This window comes from Solanum pennellii, chromosome 3, assembly GCF_001406875.1.
Source record: "Solanum pennellii chromosome 3, SPENNV200".
Taxonomy (NCBI): Eukaryota; Viridiplantae; Streptophyta; class Magnoliopsida; order Solanales; family Solanaceae; genus Solanum; species Solanum pennellii.
The window spans coordinates 9,724,383-9,737,168 of record NC_028639.1 but is presented as its reverse complement, the minus strand read 5'-3'; the positions used below and the strand labels follow the sequence as shown (position 1 = coordinate 9,737,168).

The window sequence follows — 12,786 nt, the reverse complement described above, 5'->3', positions numbered from 1 at the left end:
TGTTATGAAACTATATAAATTTCGAAGAAGAAGAAAGTAGGGAGAAGAGAAAAGACTTCTTATTTCTCTTGAAGTATATTTAGGATTCATAGATCTTTCACAAATCTTCTTTACAATGAAGGAAAATTCTTTATTTATAGGGAAAACCTTACTTGGTCCTGAAGTAGGAATCCTAACCATATCCTACAAGGACTCCACATAATTAGACATTCACTATAATACAAATTGTTTATAACACTCCCCCTTGAATGTCAGTAGATTATGTGCCTCGTTAAAACCTTACTAGATAAAATCCAGTGGGGAAAAAAAATCTAGTGAAGGAAAAAGAGTACGCATATCTAATAATACGCATTATGGATGCCTCATTAAAAACCTTACAAGGAAAACCCAGTGGGACAAAACCTTGTGAGGGAAAAAGAGTACATCGCGTATTAACTCCCCCTTATGAGAACATCAATTCAGAGACTAGAATCTTCGTTTTCCAAGCTTGAGCACCATCTTCTTGAAAGTTGTAGTTGGTAGAGACTTGGTGAATAAATCAACAATAATATTACTTGAACAGACCTCTTGCATGTTGATATCACCATTCTTGAGAGCTCATTAGTGTAGAAAAACCTTGACGAAATATGATTTCTTCTATCTGCTTTTATGAATCTTCCCTTCAAAATCAAATATTTCTGCAAGTTCCTTACTTTAACTTCTTTAAGCAAATAATCTATTGCCTTTTGAAAACTCTTCAAGAGTTTCAATTCTAGTTATCAACTTACATAACAATATTTGTATATGCTTCATGCATTTTGAATCGATTTAATCCTTATGAGGATGATAAACAAGTTTTTCAAAAACTTGTATATTTTTTAGATTTTGAACCCATTGGATATTTAATTTTGTCAAGTAACAACATTCAATATTAGATGTATGACATCTTTTAATGCCTAGATTGCAAGTCAAATAAGCTTTACGCTTACCAAGATGCACCATTCCACTTTTCACTTGATAATTATTTCTACACAAGCATGCTTTATTAGATGTAAAATTCATCCTCATAATCTTTTACAATATTGCGCGCTATTGTATCAAAGATATCGTTAACGATATACCATTTTGTATTGATTCACAATACGACTAAACTTATTGAGATCTCATCACTTCATTATTCTTAGGTAGCTATCCCTCTCATGAGGTTTCATAAAGTGTTATGTCGTAGGCTCTCCAAGAGCACATTGTCTCCTTATTATGATCATTTTGATTCTTTGATCCTCCCCCTTTTTCAAGGATTATTTTATTTAGAACTGATTAGTCTATCATGCTTCATGTATGTCATAGAATTTATCCTTAAGGGACATTCAATAGGAGTATTTACAACTTTTGTGTTGCTTCTAATCTCCCCCTTATATTAGACAACCTAACATATATCTCAATCTTTTGGAGAATCTATCTTTGTGCATCATTGTATATTCATTAATCATATATTGCACATTAAAATTATCAGATGAAAACTATTTGGTCCCTGACCATAAATCAATTAACAGAAAAATTAATCATAACTTATTGGTTTGATTCATACAATTATGTTTGTATGTAATATCATATTTCAGATCAACATATGAAACTTTATTTTCATAAGCAATGATTCACTATATGAGACATTTAATGTCACATCATCTTATATATTTATCAATATTATCAAGATGAATTATCTTGATTTCATATTCTGAAAGTTGTGCTTTTAGCTCAATTATCTTGCACAAACAATTTTGCGAATGTCAAACTGCAAATTGACAACAAACGCACATGTGATTATCTTATTGATACATCTTTTTATCATATCACATGATAGGTAAATGGGCCCTATTCACCTTTTATACTTTTCAGAATTTAGGGATTTAGTCCCAACTTTAGTTGATCCAATCAACTTTATCACGAGAACAAGCAGCGTAAAGAATTCTGGAAGAATCTTCTAGTTTTTCAATGTATGTCCACTACTCAGTATGCACATCTTTGGGATGACCAAATTATTCATGCCAACTAATAAAATTAGCAGTACTCGTAAACTCCAAGTTTACTACGCCATGTGCCTTTTGCTTTAGTAAATTTCTGATTTACTATTATATGAGTAAATTTCAATTTTATTACTCCAAGAGTAATTTTTAGATTTATTTTTTCTCAATTACTTTACCCTTTAGGTGAATCGTGATTCCATCGTTGAATGAACTAATCTGAAGAAAATTGTGCATGTAAACATATTATTTGTACCAATATTTTTGCAAACATCAAGTTGCGAGATACTAATAGACACACATGAGATCATATAGAAGAAACATTTGTTAGGATCATTAAATATCTAAACAATCCACTTAGTGGATGACTAGGTCCACAAATATCTGTATACGTTCCTATAACAAAGAAAATTCAATCTCAATTTTCGTTTATGGTGGTCTCACAATTAGCTTGCCTTCGTAACAAGTAGTATAAGAAAATTCACCATTTAAAAGAATTTTTAGTTTCTTCCATGAAAGTCCATATTAATTTTTCATACTTCGTCTAAACATTATAGACTAACGATGTCCCAGAGAATCGAGTAAAACTAAGAAAGTATTTACCATAGAATGTGCCTCAATTACATTAATTCTTGTCCAATACAAGCCCGAAAATAAAACATGAAACTTTTCTATAATACATGTCTTCTTAGAGACATTCTTGGTGATACCACATCATTGACCAAGGTCGCAATCTTTCTCATGCCTAGCATGGTGACTTACACCTCATTCCCTTTAGAGAATAGATCTATATTTTTAGCATTTATCAAAAGTTCTCATTCTTCATGAATGAAACACAAATATGTGAGCATATCAAATAATGATAGATTTAGTACCTCATTTCATATCTATGTGCATTATTCAATCACTTGTCTTCTTTCAGACATATTATGCACTAAAACCATATTCACTTTACGTAATGGAGCAAATTCAGTAAATTTCATGACTTCTCATCAAAAACACATTAGTTTTTCTTTAGTCATTATTATATAATCAATATGGTGCATTGAGACTCACATTCAATGTCTTATCCATATAAAAGTGTCTTAGTTCATAAATCAATGAATTTTGAACCCAATATCTTATCATCATGGTGCATCAGGACTTTAACCCAATGTCTTACCCTCTTTTTGCGATTGGACATAAATCCATCGTCTTATTCTTTTGGTGCGATAAAACTTAAATCTATCATCTTACCCATAATGAGGCTCAACCTCAAGCCTTCAAAATAATTATAATTTTATCACTTTTGATGATAATTAATATGATCGTACATTATAATTACACACAAAATTGAGATTATTGATTTATTATAATCAACATTAGTAGTTAATAAATATAGCTTAATAGATCACATACCTCATATAAAGGTTGAAAACATACCTTTCACTAAATTGTGCTTATTCAATTATTAAAATAAATTAAGAAATTCTCTTTCGAGTCGATTAAAATTAAACGTATAGAAAGTCGACAAGTCTCTTTAAATTCTTACTTTAGATGGTACCTCCAGATCTGTTATATAAATAATTATAACATAAACATAAATCATACCTTGAAGATTTAAGAACCTTATTGCATAACTTATGCAAGATCTCTTTTGCACTTTTTCCGTCTTCTTCATCATTCTTTAAAAATAGAACAATCGTGCTGATAACGTATTATGAATCTATATAATTTTAGAAGAAGAAGAAAGTAGGGAGAAGAGAAAAGACTTCTTATTTCTCTTGAAGTATATTTAGGATTCATAGATCTTTCACAAATTTTCTATACAATGAAGTAAAATCATTTATTTATAGGAAAAAACCTTACTTGGTCCCAAAGTAGCATTGCTAACCATATCCTACAACGACTCCATATAATATAATTAGACATTCAGTAATTACATCAATTAAATCAAATCCAATTATAGTGTGGCCTTCCACACAGGACCATTTTGGTCATTTTGTTTATAGGTATTCCCTTGTCTGAGTCGTCTTCTCCAAGGAAACCTAGCTCTTGAACACATTTTTGATGTTAAACACATTCCCATTCCGACTCCGACCCAGATGAGTAGCTTCAAAGGAAACAAAAAGACGTGTATAATTTCCTAAATCTAAGCAGGTTTTGAAGGTATTCTGCTTCCCATTTCTTCAATTCTGTAATGTCAGAAATCAAATATTCCTAAATCGATATCTGTTTAACCTGAATTCCCAGTTAATGCTATGTTGTACTACTACTCTATTACTTAGTAAGCCTCGTTAATGCTATGTTTTAAAAGCTTAAAAACACCAAATGAACGAATGGGTAATCAAACTGTTAGTCTCAACAATGACTTGGGAAGTGTCTAATAGGCGGGTTGGGCAGGATTGGGACGGATCAAAACAAATTGAGCTAATAAAATGTGTGGATCAAGTTTCAAACCTTATGGATTGGATAGTTATTTTTTCATATCTGATTTTGCCACCTCTAGTTTTACCTATAATGTTGGTCATTGTTCACCTATTATGTTGGATTAACTCGATATTAAGATAATCGAGACACGAGTACTTGCATATTACTACTTCTGTTAATCTTGATGTTGATTCTTCTTTGGAAATCGTATAATGAGTAGCCTATGAATAATCAATAATTATGGCTGTTGGAAGTATCATTAGAATACTAACTGTTCTCTGTGTACAGTAATCACATTCCAACTTTTTCTGCTTCGGGAGTCTTCAAACCTCAGCTTACCGGAGACGGCTAACGGAGGCAAATGGAATCAAATAAGAGTAAAATACTGATAATCGGAGTAACTGGCCGTTTGGGTTTTGAACTAGCAAAGGCCAGTCTCAATTCCTCTCATCCCACATTCGGACTTGTTAGAGATTCAGCATTCTCTGACACTCATAAATCCCAAAAGATTCATACCCTTACCGAAGCGGGCCTCACAGTAATCAAGGGTTCATTGCAAGATGAAGATATCCTGCTTGAAGCACTCAAGCAAGTTGAGATCGTGATTTGTGCTGTTTCATCTAAGCAAGTCCACGAACAAAAGATTCTGATTTCTGCTATAAAGCGTGCTGGTTGCATTAAAAGGTTCCTCCCTTCAGAGTTCGGGGCAGACCCTGACAGAACTCAAGTTTCTGATTTGGACCACAACTTCTACTCGAGAAAATCCGAGATTAGGCGTATTATTGAAGCTGAAGGCATTCCTTACACCTATGTCTGTTGTAACTTATTTACAAGTGTTCTCCTACCGTCACTTGCTCAACCAGGTCGGAAAGCCCCTCCGAGAGATGAAGTAAGCATATTCGGTGATGGAACTGCTAAAGCTGTCTTTATGAACGAAAATGATGTTGCTGCCTTTGTCATAAATACAGTGGACGATGCACGGACTCTGAACAAAGTGATATACATGAGGCCAAAGGGAAATGTGTATTCAATGAATGAGCTGGTAGGGATTTGGGAAGGAAAAATTGAGAAGACGCTAAAAAAGATTTACATCACTGAAGATGAGCTCTTGAAGAAAATCCGAGATACCCCATATCCTGAGAATATGGAGTTGGTTTTCATATACTCTGCATTTGTTAAAGGAGATCAGACATACTTCAGCATCGAGTCTTCTGGTGGTTTGGAAGGGACACAGCTATATCCACAAATAACATACACCACAGTAAGCGAATTTCTAGACACCTTGTTGTAATATTTGTTGCATATTTCTGAACAAACAAATGTTTTTCTTCCTTTTATTGATGCATTCTAAACGTAGATATGCGCTATATTATTGTTTGGTTCAATTACATTACGTGCAATTTTCCAGGCTTTGTCACGTAGAGGCACTCCATTTCTATAGAAAAAAATATCAAATTCCAATAGGCATACTTTATTTGATTATGCATTAAATTTATCTTGTCTTATTTTGAATATATATAATTACATGTTTCCATCTTTGTTCATATTGGACATAGACATTTATTGTCTTAATCCTCTTCTCAAACACTTATATTGTGGATGCAAAAAGTTCAAAAGTTTCAGCGCTCTTACAGTAGTGAAATTATGCTATGATTGTCAGTCTGCAATGTTGAGCTTCGACTATGGAGCATTGAGGGCTATTAAGTCTATAATTTATAGACAATTTTTCATAAAAATGCAAGTATGGTTGGGATTGATATGATGGTGTTATTTCTTGGATTGAATGAGTTCTTCAAAATTTGTGTCTATCACTGTGTATCTTTATCAATGACAGTGAAAGGATTAAAAACTTGCATGCATGATCTTGTCGGTGGGAATGATTACACAGGAGATTTAGTTTGCTATCATGAAATGTTCAGATGAAGAATCAACACCAACAAAAGCTTCTTTCTCAGTGATCCCAAAGCCAGTGCCTATAGGATTAACAGGGTGAGAGATTGTACATGTTACATAAAGAAAAGCTTCCCTTCTGTACATATCTTGGATGCCCAATTTGCGTGGGAAGGAAGAAAATCTCATACTTTGACAACATGGCTACTAAAGTAGGCAAGGAAGGATGTTATCTTATTGCGAGGGGTGTGGGGGTTGTTCTGATCAAAAGCATTCTACAATGAATTCCCACTTATACTCTCACTACTATTAACCCTCCTAAAACCACTATTAAACCTAAGTCTATCTGTTCTAATGTTATCTATTGTTGAGCAAGGTATGGCAAAATCCAATTCCATTCAAATTCTAATTCCTGATGTAGAGGCTGTTACAGCAACATACCCATTAGTGTCCGACACAGTGGGGTCTAAGGAGGGTTGAGTGTTCGTAAACCTTATTTCTACCTCAGAGGTGAGGTAGAGAGGCTGTGTCCGGTAGACATAAATTTCCTCTAGAGGGGGTGATTGCTAAGCTTTGAAATCAAATGGCATCTAGATGCTCTTGTTGCTCTAGAGACACTATTTCCCATGTGTTCTGTGAAGGGGAAACTGCTAAGTATATTTGGAACTACTTTGGGGCTCATGTGGGGAATAAACTAGGTGATTAGAACATCAGAAGAATTCTAAGACAATGGGGAGAGTTCAAACCAGTCAACAACATCTATAGGCTATCGCTGTAGATTATTCTAATTTATATTTGCTGGGAAGTTTGAAAACCATAGACCTCTTTGAAGTATAGAGAACAAAATATGCTTTCCTACAATAGAATGGAATACTATATCGATTGGAACATCACTATTGTTGCCTTACACAATACCTTCAACATACCTGTGAATTTCCACAAGTTGGGTCTGAGGAGGGTAGAGTGTGCACAAATCTTAGAATTACCATGTGGAGGTACAGAGATTGTTCAATCTCTGAGAGACCCTCAGCTCAAGTGCAGCAAATCCAAGTGTAAGGGAGAAGAAAATAGCATAAAAACCATAGCAACTAGCAAGGGGGCAGTGCAAATCCTACAAGAAGGAACCAAGAACAATCATTCCGAGACTTTTGCGTCTAAGTCCGGGCTTTGCAACTATGACTTGGAAATGGATTCATTGATAATGAGATTGATTGTCACTTTTCAGTAAATTAAATAGCCTTCAATTTAGGAACTTAATAGTAAAAAATTAGAACAAATTTCACCAATTTTTGATATGGAATTTCCCAAATCAATGTAGTCTAACTTCTTAGTTTCTTTTCATGTGAAAGCAAGTTAGCAAAACGGATAAGAGCTTCTTCATTGGTGCCCTCCCCATGAACTGGTTCATATTGGCCTGTCTCCAAGTTGACTCTAGACACTGGCTTCTTCAATAGATTGTTACCAATTTGCACAAGTGTCTCCATGTTTTCTGTGGTTGCTATATCCATTGATGCAGCATCCCCAATCAAATTATCATCCTGTCAACATTTGAAAGAGTATACACTTTTATTTTCTTAATAATTATACTTATTCAGTTATAATATTCGTCCCCAAGTCTGTGTCAGTTTGTTGTTGTCTCCAATGTTTTCATCTTATCTGTTCTAAAGCCCATTCTTTTGAGTCGAGGGTTTATCAGAAATAGTATCTCTACCCCAACCAACATAGGTGTAAGATATATGTATACTCACCCTCCCTAGATCTCACATGTGGAATCACACCGAGTATATTATTGTTGTCGGATAATCTTAGTAAAGTCTAGCCTTGTTACCTGAATTCTGAGGTAATTTTTTTCATTATGAAGGGTTTGAAACATGGTTGAAACATGTATGTCCACCATATCAGCACTTGCATCACTATAAACATCTATTATTGGAGTGTCACCATTGTTGTATACCCAACCAAGCAAGCCCCACTTTGTAGCTGATGCTGCATTATACTTCCCTTGGTGCTTCCCAATACCTGTCCCTAATGATAATACCAACATTTTCTTGCTGTCCATTCTTTCCATCTCTTCATACTTTAAACTTCCCATCATTATTTCTTTTGAAATGTGTGTGATTGCCATTAGAGTCTGCCAATAAAAAATTCTACTTTAGTCATTCAATAACCATTCTGCATAGAAAATTAAGCAATTAATCTCGAAATTACTGATCCCTTATTCCTCGTACCAAATGATAGATGACAAGTTACTCACAGGATTATTAGCAGCTACACCTCCATCAATAAGATCAAATGTGTGGATTCTCCCTGCAGCATCCCTAGTCTCAAAATAGTGTACTGGGAAATAAGTTGGGGCTGCAGAGGTACTCAGGCATATATCTGACAATAAGGCATCCTTTAACCCATTTGCTCTGCCCTATAAACAATTTTTCAATAACAATAACCATCATGTTCGCGGCGTAAAAAAAAAAAAGAATAATTACAGTTCAATATCGTTGAGTAATGTAGTTTATAAATACCGAAAATGTATAGATTAGAATGTGTATACATCAACAGTAGTGAAGATAATGGGTTGAAGACGCTTGATATCGAAAGCTGGAATTACTGTATGAGTTAACATCTGCTTTATAGTAAGGTTCCCTAATATGGAATCAACCAATAATCTCAAGTACTCTCCATCATACTTTGGTCCACCAAACAAATGTGCCACATTATTCACGAAGTTTCTACGCCTGCATGTGTACAGTAAAATTAGTCCATAAAAATATGATTTGTCGAACTTACATTATTATTGTGTTCAATCGATCCATTGATATGTTTTCCAAACCGAATCATGAGAATCTTGTCAAAATAATAAAATATTTATTTTATTTGTATGTTAATTATAATATGTGAAAAAATTAGTTATATTAGGTACTTAAAATTCTATTAAAGAACAAACAAAGAAATTAGAACTTTGTAAAAATTGACGGAATTGAGCTCGCTTTTGAGTTATTTCGACTCTTGAGTCATTTCAGTCAAAGTAACTTTGTACGGATCAATGACATGCCAATTTGACATCCTACACCGGAATATAACATACTTTCTCCATTTCTATTTACATGTCACTATTTTAGATTTCACATATTTCTTAAGAAATTACATAAATTTAGCATTGTGCCCTTATTTTAATGATCTCTTGAGCTCAAGTTTCAATTAATGAACACAAATTAATTTATTTTGATTAATTAAGTTGACCAATTATTACTTAGTTTTTCGATATTGATCAAATTCATATTTCCAAGGTTAATAACTCTCAAGGGTATGAAATAATGCGTTAATTTTGTAAAATGACAAATATTAAGGAGTATATATTTTTAGTAAGGACGAAATATAAATAAGAACATAGAGAGTATATAATTACAATAAAGGGAACTTGTTTCTCATGAATATGTTCATCATTAAAAGTGTAGATGAATTCAGAGTTTAAAGTTAACACTAACAAAAATGAATATGATATACTTTATAGTTATATATTTTTAAAATTCTCTTGCACGTATTGTATAATATACAAGTGACATAAAATGAAAGTAATTTGTTCAGTTGAACTCGTTAGGACTCGGCATTAGAATAATTTACCGGGTTTGAGGAAAGATGTGTGGGCAATGCTCCATGTAGAAGGTAGAAATATCTTTTGCTGCATATAAAGGACGATTATCCCTATTTGGAGCTGTTAGCATAGTAGTTATTAGTCCACCTGTGCTTGTTCCAGCAACCACATCAAAGTAATCTGCTATTCTTGCATTAGGTCCATCAAGCTCCTACCATAATCAAATATATATATGTTTATGTTGAGGATCAAATATTAGATTATAAATTTTACTTATATACAATGATGATGTAAGAAAAATTATACAACCAATATAGTCTATCTATTAAAATTTTAAAGGAACATGCTTTTGTTAGGATAAGGTGGCCATAATAGTTTGCAATAGATACATCTCATGCCTTATTCATAATAATATATGTAAGTATCTACTTAATTTCATAGAATCATTCGATCTGAGAACGGTACGAAAAACATAAGCTATAACCCCCTACAGGGACAAGCTCCCGCTTTCATTAATCCTTAGGTTGACCTTGTGTAACGGTTCTTGCTTTTAAGAAAGTGGAGGCATTTGCACTTTCTCATACTTGCTTAGTGTGGCTCACTCCCACCAGGTTCACTGGGCTATTATTTGACCAATCACTTGTCTGTTGCTCCTGTCGCTTGATGTGCGGAGCATTAATTATCCTGACTTTTCAAATGACTGTAATTTTTATATATTTTCTTTGATTTGTGTTAGTTTGACTAAGTATGAAGTTTAAGATTATAAGGATTTTGAAACTATAGTCTTAAATTAATAAATATGTGTATAATGTATCATAACATTCTTTAGATTTTAATTGTGGTCTTAAACATATCATATAGTATGTTGAAATTAAAATTTTACTAAATTTAAATAAAGTGATTTTTATAAACAAACTAAAAATGAAAGTAAGACATAAACTATGTAATATTTAAAAACAATTCGAATGACATTTGCATTTCATCCTTACTAGCTTTATTTTTTATAACCACACAAAAATTTATGACTTACTTAGACCATATTCAAGAATCACTACAATAAAACAAGAAATTAGTAACGCACAAAATTTCATAGTTAAATAGCAAAAATCTTATACTAATACCATTAAACTTGAATTATCAACAGATTACAAGAAAATTCAGTTACTAGTGACCTTAACTTTGGATTATCGATAAAGTCTATAGCTAATCTCATGTTTCTATTAGTAAATCTATCTTTCTTGCTTAAACTTCGCGTAACAACCCTAAAAAAGTAGATACCTGAAGTTTGGATTCAAGAAAGGCAAGAAGGGTTCCAGGAATAATGCCTCTAATTCCACCTCCATCAATACTCAAAACTGTCACCAGTTTCTTTTCATTGGTAGCACCACAAACAATTCCAACTTGAAGACACACTAAGAGAGTTAAAATAATAGGTGAACCTAATAAAGTTAATCTCACCATAGTGTTGTAATAATATTGCTAAAACTAGTGTGGAGTAAAAGAGTTTAGGCCTATGTGTTATATATACATATAATATATACTACTAGAAATTAAAAAGGTAGTGATCCAATAAAATTTCATACTAATTTCATTTAGCTATGTGATTAATTAAAAAGTACAAAATAAGCTAACAATTTTTTAGTTGAATTAGTTAAATTTATCAATAAATTTCATAGCTTATGGGGAACTTCATCCATCACATGGCCCTTCTTGATTTGTTGTCTGTCTTTATTTTAAATTTCTTACATACCCGTGATTTACTTCATCACGTGATTGTCTTTTTTTTCTTTGTCCAAAATGATTGACTTTAACTACGGTAAATATTTACATGAATTTCATTTGATGTGTGAAATAATTTATTATATAATTTAATAAGGTGAGGATGGGATACATATTCTAATATTTCTCCTTATTTAAACGTGATCATGAAATTAGATACTATATAACTATCAAGTAAATTTTTTTGATTGTGACTTACTTGCCTAACCACAACATTTGCAATATATTTGTTCATATGATTAAATTTTCTTTCAAGTTAAATGATTTAACGGCTTATAAAATATATAATTGAGTTAACCATTATTTTCATTTTGTTATGTTGTATTTCGCGACATGAAATGTTGGGACTAATTATTTTAGTAGTAATTTGTTTAAGAATAACTACATAAATTGATACATTTTAATAGATAATTATTAATTTAGCAATAATTTTTATTTATTACGATTTATAGCAATACAATGTTAAATCTATCATATGTATTAAAAGTGAATTATGTATGCAATAGATATGAATTATATATGAATTACAATTATTTTTTAAAATATATTATGTTTGTTTGATAAAAGTTTGACACATTGTATTATAAGTGCATTAAAATATGTGATAAATGAATTATTTATCATTAAAATTTGTATTATATGTGTATAAAAATTGTTCTTTGTAATATGAATTAAACTTGTATTATAAATGAATTAGAAGTGATCAACTGAAAAAGAAATATTATTGCTATAAATGATAAATATTTTGTTATTATAATATATTTATGTAAGTTTCCCAAATTTGTTTTGGTGGACATAATTCACGGTGACTATTTTTCAATAATGTACTATTTCATTCATTATAAAATTGATAATTTTGTATCAAATTTATAGATATTTTTGATAGTTTTTAAAACCCTAAGTGTGTGTGTATATATATATATATACACTGTAATTTGATCGCGCGAATTGTATGTGACAACCCCCTCGGGATCCACATACTCAGGTATTGTCTCTGCCATGGGCGGCCATTCGCTCTTTTAATCCCCTCTTATTGGCTCGCAGCCTCAAGGGAGAATCGAACCCGTGACCTATGGCTCCTTTACATCCCTCCCAAGGAGATCGCCTCTTACCAATTGA

General features: G+C 32.3%; 2 protein-coding genes and 1 long non-coding RNA gene across 3 annotated transcripts in view; 2 read left to right on the top strand and 1 right to left on the bottom strand.

Annotated features, from left to right (window-relative positions):
• The first annotated feature begins 3,955 nt into the window (after positions 1-3,955).
• On the top strand, positions 3,956-5,824 carry LOC107012494 (probable pinoresinol-lariciresinol reductase 3). The gene is made up of 2 exons (XM_015212360.2): positions 3,956-4,148; positions 4,698-5,824. Exon 2 carries the CDS (start codon positions 4,771-4,773, stop codon positions 5,698-5,700), a length of 930 nt encoding a protein of 309 aa, XP_015067846.1. The 5' UTR covers positions 3,956-4,148; positions 4,698-4,770; the 3' UTR covers positions 5,701-5,824.
• A 1,689-nt stretch (positions 5,825-7,513) lies between these two features.
• Positions 7,514-11,385, bottom strand: LOC107013817 (patatin-like protein 3). The gene is made up of 6 exons (XM_015213691.1): positions 11,167-11,385; positions 9,918-10,099; positions 8,848-9,031; positions 8,554-8,715; positions 8,128-8,430; positions 7,514-7,837 (listed from the first exon to the last, which is right to left on the bottom strand). Exons 1-6 carry the CDS (start codon positions 11,347-11,349, stop codon positions 7,619-7,621), a joined length of 1,233 nt encoding a protein of 410 aa, XP_015069177.1. The 5' UTR covers positions 11,350-11,385; the 3' UTR covers positions 7,514-7,618.
• Positions 11,386-12,616: 1,231 nt separating this feature from the next.
• LOC114076336 overlaps positions 12,617-12,786 on the top strand; it is a 13,544-nt gene continuing 13,374 nt past the window's right edge. Inside the window, exon 1 of the long non-coding RNA XR_003577151.1 lies at positions 12,617-12,652. This is a non-coding gene — a long non-coding RNA (uncharacterized LOC114076336). The remainder of the gene's footprint in view (positions 12,653-12,786) is intronic.